Here is a 13,146-nt window from a genome sequence, read left to right on the forward strand (position 1 = left end):
ACGGATCCGGGCAAAGCTGAGGAAGGCGCTTAGCGGGTTGTTCTCTCAGGATTATTTCACCCTCCCCCGTTCCTGTTGACGGCCGAGATGAAAGCACGTTTTCTTGGGCTGTAAAAGTGCTTTTGTGAGGCGAGACCTTCAAGCGGTTCTGGGAGGCGAGCACTGGACTCGCCCCAAACTAGAACGGAGTAGACCCGGTTAGTGACCAAAAAGATAAAGCGTACAGCCCTAACGCCTCGGTTTGTTTCAAGCAACGAAAATTCAAATGCACGCCGTAAATTGAAAGCATCCTATCCACCCTCAGAGGACAATTATTCATAAAGCAGCTCTAAATCCTGACACCGCAAAAGGATTTTTAAAAGCCACAGGAGCGTTATCCTATGTTAACTGGAAATGTGAAACCCCCGTTACTTTGCAATTCAGCCTTGCATGATGTATGTATGACCTTTGCCAAATAAATAGCTAGTTAATCCTCACGCTTCTATTTTATGTTTAAAATTTTAACACGTCAGATAAAATTGGACCTGATGATTCAAAAGCATTTTTAATGTTCCATTAGCCACTTCTAAACAACGAAGTTCTACCCCATGAAGTCTTGAAGCACAATCAGAGAAACTGAACCTTATCAGTTGCAACTCTTACTGTATTTAATGTTGATCGTTAGTTACTGCTATTAGTTATGAGGGTTTTTAAGCACAATTCTATGTAAGATATTTCTTCAAGTTAATTTGCCCTTTTTTTGCCATTATATGTTCGTGCTATCTCTTTGCTTGATCAAGAAACATGTAACAACTGTTTCAAGTAAACGGTTAGAAGTACCTGTTAAAACGGGTGTATCTGAGACCAAATTGACAACTTTCCCATTTTTGCTGTCAGAATAGGTCAGTCCTGCAGCATCACTGTGGAAAGCATCTTTGTGGCTTTCTAATTCTTTGAGAGCTCAGATTGTATAGAATATTTTCTATGCATACACAGCTGTATGTGTTTGAATAAAATGACATAACCTTCCACGAAAACTAAGAAAGGCTGGCACTTCTCTGTTAGAGGAACAGCCCCACTAGAACACATCGAGTCTATTCACCACAACAGAAGAATTTTCACTTGTCCTTAATTTTGAGCTGAATTCTTTTTCAGTCTCCTTTTAGCACTCTCACATCACATACCTTTATGATACAGTATCGTAAACAAACTAAACCTTGCAAAAAAGAAGCAGATTAAGCTGCCACGGTCCAGCTTATCTGGAAGAGGTGTTTCAGGCATCTGAAGGAGGTAACTGCAGCGGTACCACTATCATACATGGCAGATGCAAGTTCTACAAAAACAGTAATAATAAGTTGTAGTTTGGTTGTCAGAAAAAAGCAAACAAGTGGGAGTGAAGACTGTAAGACAGGGTAAGCAAATGAGTAAATGACAAAATTATTTACATTAATCAAAACCAGACAGGAATTATAGAAATGTGAATAAGCTAAATGAAACAGATAGCGAAAGGCAAATTAAAACCAATACCAAGTGTAAACTAATAAGCATAAATAAGAAAAATGTGCTTTAAAATATTCTTTTCATGACAGAGCATTCTAATTTAGATGTGTCATTTCAGGAGGAGAGAAATTAAGCTTTTATCAAAATCAGTTTGGTTGCTTTTTTTTTTTTAAATCAATGCCAGTCCCTCAGCCAACAGAAAGCCAAAAAGAACAGAACAGTGAAAAACAGAAGCTTGTTTTTCTTTATGTCTGTCTTCTCTGAAATACTTCTTACTCTGTCCAAAAGGATAACTGCAGAACTAAGCAAAGTTCTGAGAAGAGTTACTGAGATGATGAGGTATGAAAACACTCTTACACAAAGGTTAAGAAATTGCAATTGTTTCCAGTAGAGAAGAAACAAATGTTATCGAAATAATATAACAAGGCAAAAGCACAGTGAGAACAACCTCATGTTCCGTAAACAGATATTGTAAGATTCCTGTAAGAGAGAAAATTGGCTGAATTCAAAGCACACAAAGATCCTATAAGGAATACGATGATAGCAGCAGTATTTTTCATATCCATATAAAGTATTTAGCATTATTATTTTCTCTGTTTATAAAAAACCTAGCAAGCATTGGTCTTGCCCGCAATTGCATTTGTAACACTGACATGAGACGGAGCTGCTTGCAAATCTCTTTTTCCTGAATACAGAAACAAGATACTAAAGTACATAAGCCTTGCGTCTGGCCCAACAGATTTTCTTATGTTCCTAATAAATCTCAAAATATTCAGAATGGTTGTCATATTTCATTGCTTTTTCTGTGAAACTTACTTAATTTTACACCTAATCTTCAAAACAAATCAAAGCATTTAAAGATTTGATAGAAGGAAGAGAGAAAGTCACACTATTAACTTCTTTTGGGGAGGGAAACACTTGAACGGTTTCTTTGGGTAAACCAATTTCTCTGTGGGCAGCCAGAGAAAGAAAACATCTGCAGAAATCTGGATGTGGCAGAATTAACTGATTATTTTCTCCCAAACTGGATGATTAGAATAAAACTAAAAGACTACATAAATGCTCTGAACAACAACAAAAAGAACTTTAATTTAGAAAAAGATGCAAACAAACGCTGTGCTGGACTGATTATGTTTGAGTCCCGCGCAAATCATGAGGTGTTCAAGCAACCCCCAAAAACAGGGGAGAACTACAAACATTCCCGACATGCAGGAGTCTTTTCAAGATTCAGAGTCATCTTAACATGTCTGGCAATACATACAGGACAGCACTGACTGGTCTGAGATCACCTTTTTTGTTTTTGGGGTTTTTTTTTGTTTATTTGTTCTGTTTTTTCAAAAAGAGTTGTCGAAATATCAATACCAAAATCCTTTTGACGATGGGAACAAAAAAAACCGTCAATGAAAACCAATTTACATCTGCTACAAATAGAAAAGAATGTTGAGGCAGAAGGATGTCACTTACTTCTAAATCTTCCCCCCGGGTCATACATAATAACCACTCTAAAGGTCAGTCCCTCAGGGAAAAACAGAACAAAACATGAGGAAAATGGTTCCCTTCTGCAGATATTCAGAATACCAACAAATGGTCAGTGAAATATCAAGTTCAGGGGCAGAAAAATGAAGATGAGTCGCAGCAGTCAAAGACCGCTGTAGGAGGTGTGTTAGAGAACAGCCAGCCAGCAAGTCTGTGATCAGAAAGCCACTGATGCTCAGTAATCACTGACAGATGTCCAACAGACAGAGGGATAAATCTCTCCTCTGAGGACTCACGTTCTTGAAAGCTCATCTCCTACTCTACCTCCGTGTCTTTTGCCAATTGAATTAGCCTGTGGCTAATTTGAGATTATACTCTTCCATTTGCATTTCATTCTCAGGAAAGGAATGATGCAACAGACTGTATTCAAATCAGCAAATAAACAACCCCCCGCGTGACTCGGATCTGAAGTTTCTTACCGGTGTTCTTGAGTGACAGTCATTACACAGCATTTTGTGAGGCAGCCCTGTTGCCAACAAGAACTGCCTGTTTGGATCACAACAAAACTGAACAGAAGAAGAATGTGAAACAATTCACTTGTAATTTTTACTGTTGCTTCAGTTAGCGACATACAGTTCATCATTGCTTGTTATTAAATAATTGAGTAAGATGAAAAGATGGGTCAAGGAAAAACGAACACGTTGCTCAGAAAAAAAAACAATAGAAGAAAAAAGTTTTCTCAGCAGAAGTCATGGAAAGCTGGCATGAACAGAAGCATTTTTATATATGTAATATATATATACACACAATAATAAATAATACTATAAAAATAAATGTGAAGCTTTTCTGAGGATGGACTATAGCACTAGAGAAAAAACTGTAACATGCGTCAACTACGTAGCACAGCATATACCGTAGCATCAGCGATGGGACTTTTTGGTATTATCAAAAGCTGTTTATGCAACCTGAAACTTATGAGTACGAAAGCTTTGCAGTTTACTACTGAAAATACAAGATGCCAATATAGCAACCATAAAACCTAAATATGGTGGGGGAAAAAAAATCTTTTCTAACAGGATCCTAAGACGTAAACAAAACTAAAAACTGTGAGTAGAAGTAGAGTTGAAATACTAGTAGGCTGCAGCTAAACTATATATATTTCCCTTTCTCCCAAGGACACAAACTTAAAATTGAAATAGGTCAACTTTCACTCATCACCATTAACTTTTCTAATGCAAAATATTTTTGCAAAACACTTCTCCCCGTAAGAATATTAATTTTAGAACATGTCTGTAAATAGAACTGCTACACAAATCCTACACTGCAGACCGCTTTCATTTCCTTGTGGTTGGCCAGTGCTGGTAGATGACTTGAAAAATGCAACTACTACTAAGGCAGCAGCTCAGTGGTTTAATTAGTGTGTTGGCAGGCTCCATGGATTCAACTGAATTTTTAACTATTTTCTAATCAGTTTCAAGGGACTATTTGTATTTTCCCCATCACACCCCTAATGGCACTTTTCATTCAACTGTCTTTATTTTGCTTAATAAAGCTTTTTTTTTTTCCTCCCCAGAAAATGCTTAGTAAGAAGCTATTTGCAGGAATCAAACTGATTACTAACGTAAGCACAGTTATGCAAACTGACCTGTGACAAGTAACTCAATGCATTTACTTTGTCATATACTGCTACAGAGCTCTCCAGTAATGATTTTATTTGCAAGTTTGGGGTCAGTGATGGTCTTCCTATCTGATTGAACACGGGGCAGGTTTTTTTTGTGTGTTTTACTTCCTCTAGCTTTTAATAGAAATGTTGATCAATATAAAAGCATCTTTTTAATTTCAAAGGGGGGAACTTTGGCCCACTCTCAGGTTGGACAAGCTTTGAAGGCAGCATTATTATTCGCACCTCGAATACTGTGTTCAGTTTTGGGCCCCTCACTACAAGAAGGACATCAAGGTGTTAGAGCGTGTCCAGAGAAGGGCAACGAGGCTGGTGAGGGGTCTGGAGAACAAGTCTGATGAGGAGCGGCTGAGGGAGCTGGGGTTGTTTAGCCTGGAGAAGAGGAGGCTGAGGGGAGACCTCATCGCTCTCTACAACTCCCTGAAAGGAGGCTGTAGTGAGGTGGGGGTCGGTCTCTTCTCCCAAGTAACTAGTGATAGGACGAGAGGAAATGGCCTCAAGTTGTGCCAGGGGAGGTTTAGATTGGATGTAAGGAAAAAAAAAAAAATGAGTCACCATCCCTGGAAGTATTTAAAAGACGTGTAGATGAGGCGCTTAGGGACATGGTTTAGTGGGCATGGTGGTGTTGGGTTGACGGTTGGACTCGATGATCTTAGAGGTCTTTTCCAACCTTAATGATTCTACGATTCTATGATTATTAATTTAGTTTGTGTTAGTATGAGAATACCCTTAAGTACTGCATTTGGTAACATACTGTGTCTCTTACCCTAACAGCCCCTGTACAACCAAAGCACGTTTCTGTAATATCACATGATTTATACAGTCTCATTCTTTCATTTTGCCTCTATTTTGATTAAAGAAAAAGCAAACAAATACAGATAAGAACATGCTTCCTATAATTAACACCAGTAACACTCTTCAGTTACTTCTACAGATACCATTTTCCATTCACAGATTTTCAACTTTTTCTGAAAATCAGACATCTGTGATTCTGTCCATCTTTACACAAACCTAAAAACGTAAATGTTGCTGAAAATCTCACTCCATTAATTTTCTTCCTTTGTAAGAAAAGACTGAAAGGCTATTATTTCCAATAGAAGAGTTACAGTAATTCCTGAGGCAGGGTTTTAGTACACAAAAGGGGAAGGAAAAAAATGTACCACAATACAGATGCATACAGTGTACTATTCATCACCCAGAAACTATAATTGAATAAAACAAGATTAGAATGGAGGTATGCAGGAGAGGAGAAAGAATCACCGGACATCCAAACCAGGAACACATTTTTATATAATAATATTTTTTCTCCCTCCAATTCCCAATACAGAATTTTCAGTAGAAAACTTACCCTCTTTGAGAACTCATGGTTTCACTACACCATTAAATGCATCAATGCTGCATTGCATTCTGAACTTACCTCTGCCATTTTGCACACAAAAAAGATCTGATATCAAAAAGTAATCAGAATTTGAAATAAGTGAATTTAAAACATCTACTAAGTATCCTCTCAATTTTTTTTTTCCCCCTCCTTATTCCAGCTTGTTTTGGGTTTGGTTTTGGTTTTTTTTTAGGAAGGGATGAGGCAAAGTGGGCAAATGAAGAAAAAAAGTTACTAAAAACAGCATTCTGGAAGCTCATAATTTTAAGTTAAACCCTTAATATCCTATTTCTAATGCTCAATAACATTTTAATTTGTCACTGAAAGTAGGTATTATTTGCCTAAAATCCCAAAATAACTTGACATAATAGTTGAAGTAACTGGATCAGCTTTTTCCTCAACGCTTTTATGAATGACTACAAGGTTAAAAGGCATTTCACGTCACAGATAAATATTTAGCCACCAGTTCAATAGCAAGCTTTCAATGGTAGTGTCATTTCCGGAGCTCGCCACTAGTTCCCATCCTTACAGCACCTCCCGTCGTGCCAGCAGATGTTTGTATGACTAAGCGACAAACCAGACTAAGGCAATGACAGGAATGAAGAAAAATGACACCACCATTTTGAGGGTGAATTTTTGTAGCCAGATGAGTTCCCGTACCCAGTTTACCACATGGACTTACAAAGTGCTGTGCTATCAGAGACCACGGTGAGACCAGAATAAATGCCCAGGAAGAGAAGGGGAGCATAGCAGCTGCATAAGCAGCGCTGCTGAAATGCGAGCCCTGGCCTCCCCTTCCAAACACAGCAGACTCCCCTGTATTCCCATTACCCTGAATAGACAACCTTGCAATAAGCATACAGTCTTGGTATGAGAAGCTTATAAGAACACCATGCACGTTCACTAGAGCATTTTTACTTTGATTAGGGATCTTCTTCTGGCTACGGCTTTTGGAAGCGATCTTAAAAGAAGTACCTCATTCCTATATGTATATTTGCACCAAACTCATCAATCTTGAAATAAAGTTATGCAAATCTTTAAAGCTTATTTAGGACTACTTTAGATACAGGTAGACAACAGCTACATAAATTACAGGAACAGTTATGTTTTCTCCACATACATAAAAACACACCTGCTGCTACCTCCACAGCTGTCTTGATGTATATCAAAGTTCACAACCAAAGTGCAATCTGTTGAGATATTTGTGCTAAAATCTTGTCCAAGCTCATAGCTGCAAGACCACACTAACATATTGAATCACAAGTTTCAGGATGTTAGAAGAGAAGAAACATTTCACCTATGAGAATCATTTACTGCAACCTGTACTTTCAGCTGCCTTTTTGGAAAAGCAAAGGAAAGACAAGTCATTGGGATATATTAAATACGTTGCACTCTATTATCCACAAGTAGTTTTATCTAATTTGTTAGTAAAAACAGCACAAGAAGTATCAGAGCTGCTCTGTACAGATTCAGTTTAAGTCATCCCAGATCAACAGCTGAATTACTACTGTACTATACTCAAAGCCAGGTTGAGTTTATCATACGATGGATTTTTTAAACTACAATAAAATCCTACTACAGTAGGATTTTATTTTTTTGCTACTGAAGATAGCACCTCCTGTCTCAGTGTTACAGAATGTTTTCATTTGAAAAATAGGTCACTTTAAGAACTGTTTTGAAATGATTGTTTAAACAAAGCTTGCAAACACAGATAAAATTCTTCTGCTGGAATGTCTTCTGATGTCTGCAACAAGGAGGAGCATATAGGATAGAAAAGAAGTTTGTGAAAAAAACCATGAAGAGTAAGAAAAACTGATTTAAAAGCACCGGAAGCTTTTCCAGTGGTTTAAACACCATTCAACCTTTGTTCTCTCCTTTGCTCTTCCCTCCTCTATTTTGTCCTGGAACAACACAAATGACTTTGGGGGGTGCAGACATCTGTCAAGAACAACTGACTTGCAGGTGATCCTGGTTGCTCAAACACATATGGATTAGTTGGCAATTTATGACACAAAGGTAAGACTTAATAATGATGCACTTGTTAAGCTGGGTCTGTCAAAAGGCATTTTAAGAAAATAGTAGCCATCACACATTACAGAAGAGCTTCTCCACTCTGGTTTCGTTCCAGACCCTAAACTTAGCCCATCACTTACGCTGGCGAGGTTCCTCCCACTTGAAGATTTCATAGATATCCCAAGGATGTTTTCCTTCCAAGAGTGGAGATAAAGAACAGGAAAACACACTAACTTCAAAAAGGTAGAGTAGCCGATCTTGAAAAACAATTACTTCTGTAGTTAGCTTTAAAATATCTAAAAAACATTTTTCTGGCAAAAGATACGTATATGCAGGTTTTCACTTAACCTGTTAAAAGCCAAAGAACCGATGTAACTAAATTAAGTAGCATCGTATCCCCATACGAGATACCCTGATTTTTCAATGTCTCTACCTACTGCATATTCACCAAAGTTTTTTTGCTAATATAAATACAAGATGATTACAAACAGCAAACATAATAGTAATCAAATAAGAAAGAATACTTAACACATTATCTATGGTCATGTCACTTCAGACCATATCCTCTCTCAAATCCAGAGAAAGTAAGATCTTTGTGATACATCTTAAAACGTTCTCCACGTACACACGCTTTTATTTAGCGCAGACAAAGCTATTAAAATCAGTAATTGGCTGTAGTTGTATAATTCAGGTGTCCACTTAAATCTATTTTAAGTAATCCCATACTGCCAGGTCATATACCTTAAAAAAAACATGAATCAGGACTTTGACTACTACAATAACAGTAAAAAAAGAAAAATGGAAAACAGTAACGCAAGATGAATCTTACATTCCGGATCCTATGTTCTATTAAACAACATTTCACAATTCTATAAAATACCTGGAGATTTTCAAAACTGAGCTAGCCAAGGCCCCGAGTAACCTGACCCAAACTGAAGTCAGCCCTGCTTTGAGCAGAAGGTCGGATGAGATGACCTTCAGAGGTCCCTTCCAATCCATGTTACTTATGATTTTATAAAAAGACAAGGGAGAGTGGGAGTGTGTTTGTATACACGTACATACATACAAACACACTTGCCCTCTTTCTTTCTAGATACTCTAGCCAGTCTATAGCTAAAACTACACTGAATACTGCATGTAGAGCAAGATAACAAACATCACTGAGTGGTAGACTGATTTTGATGTCTTAAATACCTATGAATCTTACATTTATACACAAGAAGTACAGAAGAAAGTATTGCTTTATGACCCAAGTGAGGTGGCAAAGATGTAAGACTTCTCATTCTCACACTTATCAGCTCTATCTGATCTCAGAAGCGTCCAGTTTATCAGTTGAATCCTCAGCTTCATGAAAACACAATCCTCACTACCCAGAGCTTTGACTCCTGTAGTGGTGAGGAATCTCTCTGGAATTACGAAGGGATGAAATATTGATTGCTTCTGCTGAGACAACAGAAGAGAGAGGAAGCAGGCTTGTCCTGAGACAGGTAACCACTCAAACCACAAAAAAAGTTCAGGTTCACCATTCCTCTCTAACCCACATTTCATTTACACATCTCAAACTGAAACTCCACTACTCCTACCTTCGGAATTCCTCCTTTGATGCGTTTTCCCTTCCGCCATTCACTGATCAGTATTTTCAGCAGTGACTCATGAGAATGTGCTTAACATGACACATTGTTGAAACTCGTTTGGGGTGCCTTGATTTAGACGCCCAAAAGACGTGTCACTAACAACAGACATCGGACATGAACATTTCTTGAAAAAGCGATGACAAGTATCATCACACTTACGATAGTCTTTCATACTACTAAAGCTTTCTTACAGACAAGCGATCATGCCTTATAAAAGTTACATTTGGAATTTACTCCTATTTTACCACAAGATAAAAAAAGGGGGAAAGAGAAGCAACTTGAACAAGGTGACCTACTAAGCCTGAAGAATTCAGAATAAAACCAGATTCCTGCATCCCTGTTATATTTTTAAATAATGTGTCTAGGTGCAGCATTCTGCTTCCTCCTGAACTTTTGACTGTATGATCAGGCCTTATAGAGAGGCATTCAGAATAAGAAAAGAGCTGAAGAATTAAACAGCCATTCTGAATGGTAAGGAAATAGGGCACTGAAACATTTCTTATTTTCTAGAGTAACCTACTCCAGTCTGTCTCACCTCAGTTCTGCCCCCCACCCCAAGTAGTGTCTGTGACGATCTACAGAACTACTTATTTCACAGAGAAAGCTGCAAGAGCTGTTTTAAATAATTTTTCTCAAGTTTTGTAGTTTTTTTACTACAAAAGTAAATCACAGTATAGAACAGATCACCTTTCATGAACAAAACCTATGAACTTTTCATGTAATACTAAGTTATTCGAGCTAAGAGCACAATCATAATTATTGTGATTTTAGAAAATTACTTGTAAAGGCAAAATAATGGAATACAAGGTTAGTAGTATGAAAACTGGTGCACTGAAACTTAAGTTCTTTAGCTAATGGTTTGAAATTTAAGTTCTAACACAGAACCTGTTCTTATTTGGATGGAAGTTTCCCAGTTTACATACTTAAATACTCACATTTCAAAGGATTTGATAGATCCATAGTTCTGAGGAAACCAACTGGGACAGTAAAGCCACATTACAAACACCAAACAAAAAAAATTCGGTGTTTTTACAGCCCCTGTTTGCCTTTCACTATAAACTCACACAGAAAATTTCCTCATATTCACAGCACTGAGGTCAGAAACCTATAGTCAGTATTGCCAAGAACCCAACTATTTTGCTTAGAGTAATTCTTTTATGTGTATATTCTTAACGTATCATTGGAACAACAGTGTAAACAATTTTTATAGATTTAGTTCTGACATTTGAACATATTCAAGTTCAGCAATTCCCGTAGACCCATAGGTGCAGAAAAACTTACTCGGCTGTTTTGACAAAAGCATAGCCATTGCTCGTCATGTTCTTGGCAGAAGCAAGAATCTTGTTTCAGAATCATTGCCATTCACTATTCTGCAACATTTACTGAAAAATACTAATGATAATTAGTATAGTATTATCTCTATAGTATTAGTAATACTAAAGAGAGAACACAGAAAGACATGGGAAGTGACGTTTTCATTTTGAGAAAGCTTCAACAAATGATCTCTGCTTTCTTTAAAAAAAAAAGGCAGCTATCTGTGCAACATTTGGCAAAAGATATAGTTAATAAGGTAACATTGAATTTTGATACTTCAGAAGCAACAAAAGAATATTTAAGAGCAGCAGTTTCTTATAGCAGGTGAAGTAGCTCGTTAAAAAAAAATTAATGTTGAGTGTAATGACCTAATTAGGGGAATTTCTGCATAGAGAGAGGCTGTTCTAATGTAAGTTGATGGGAAAAAACAGCTGGCTTGAATACTGTAAGATCAAGACCTAAATGCTTATGAAAGTGTGTGGTTGAAGCGGGGGGGGAGGAAATCACAAGACTGGGAGTTTCTGTCCTTCTGACAAACATATTAAATACAATCGTACTAATTTCACAGTTTCTCAGTTAAAAACTTTCCAAGATTACTCATACTTAGTAACTACAAAAATTCAGAACTGCCAACGCTATTCTGTTGAACTTCAGTTACTGAAAGTACTCCACACATTTCATCTTTGTTAAGAGAAGAAAATAATTAAGAGGCATCATATATCAGCTTAAGTAGTATCAAAAGCCAAAGCAAGAGATCAAATTATTCAGTAACGAAATATATTAAGATAAATGACATAGTATCTGATCTTGATTACTCATTTTTTAGAAGGCACTAAACACAACACACTATATAGTCCAGTGTTTTTACCCATCATTTTTAAGTGCATCAATAACCTGCAAGAATACCTGCCAGTAGGTGGGATATGTTAAATCTGTTCCCTAAGAAAAAGCATTCCAAGAAACGCATTCAGGATGGAAGCATGCCTGATGCTGCAACTGCTACTAGAATGTTGTTTTTATTTTAGCCCTTTAAGTTCTAAAAAAAATGTCAGGAACTTTTTCGTTAACACACCCTACAGAAAGTTAATAAATTCTGAATGAGCTTGAGCAATATCTGTTAGCATTTTGGCTTCTTGTTACTTGTTGCCCTTCCGAGAACTACGTACACACTCTCACAGTGAAATAATCCACTCCACACACTTTATTAATGTTAACATAACACAATAAAACTTTAGGTAATTAAGTTTAATGTGCCGTTCAACAAGTGACATGGAATTTCATACTACAACTTACAGTAATTCTTTATAGTTCACAATACCCTCACAGCAAAATCAAAATGGACCACAAACTGCCCCAGTATTGTTATGCAAGAGCTTGGTTTTCTTCTTGCTGGTCACCCTGAAAAGTAACACAATGATAGTAGTTACAATGTGACATTCAAATATCTAAATATGAAATACGTTTGCATTGTTTCACAAAGTATGTTTAAGCAAGTACATTCCCCTAATATCATCTTCTAACTATGAAATAATGAAAAATACTACAATAATTCCATTTGTGCTTTTGTATGTGCAATACATATAATCAGACCAACATCTTCTGTTTTTATGATGTATATACATACATAGGTTTCACTATAGTGAAATACAAATCAACATTTATCATTACAATAAAGTAAATTATTTAAGTGTCTTAGACTAACCACTCAATCTTAGTTTTCTGTAAGGAAAAGCAGTGTTAGACATTCACTTTCAAGTTACATTAGTGCAATAACCACAGATTGTGGTTTGGGGAGGTGGGTGGTGTGTGTGCGTTTTTTTTTTTTTTAATTAAAAACAAACTTAGAACACTGAAGACCAAAAACAATACATGCAGAGTCTTTTAGTTCAATTAAGAATTGTTATTTTATACTTTGGCCAGACTTAGAGAGTCTGCATGCAGACTAGTCAAAATAAACCATCGAAAATCTATTTGTTGGTAGAGCACAGGAAGCTGTCCCACTAATCAGGTTATTTTATCTTTGTTTTGTTTTTTTCTTTTAAATATAATTTAAGTTTTACTTTCCTGCTTGCTAAGAAACTCCTCAGCTGTTCACACTGGTGTCAGGGTAAGTCTTCAGCGTTAACAGCTTGCTAGACATTTCCTCAAGATTGTTTGTTTTCTTTCCGAGT

At 36.8% G+C, this 13,146-nt stretch overlaps 1 protein-coding gene across 1 annotated transcript in view; it reads right to left on the minus strand.

Moving 5' to 3' along the window:
* The window catches only part of FOXK2 (forkhead box K2), a 64,376-nt gene extending 53,406 nt beyond the window's left edge, over positions 1-10,970 (minus strand). The window contains exon 1 of the mRNA XM_009326474.1: positions 10,943-10,970. Within this exon, the coding sequence (XP_009324749.1) occupies positions 10,943-10,970 (28 nt within the window). The remainder of the gene's footprint in view (positions 1-10,942) is intronic.
* Between the last annotated feature and the right edge of the window lie 2,176 nt (positions 10,971-13,146).

Source organism: Pygoscelis adeliae, unplaced genomic scaffold (genome assembly GCF_000699105.1).
Source record: "Pygoscelis adeliae isolate BGI_AS28 unplaced genomic scaffold, ASM69910v1 Scaffold61, whole genome shotgun sequence".
Lineage (NCBI taxonomy): Eukaryota > Metazoa > Chordata > Aves > Sphenisciformes > Spheniscidae > Pygoscelis > Pygoscelis adeliae.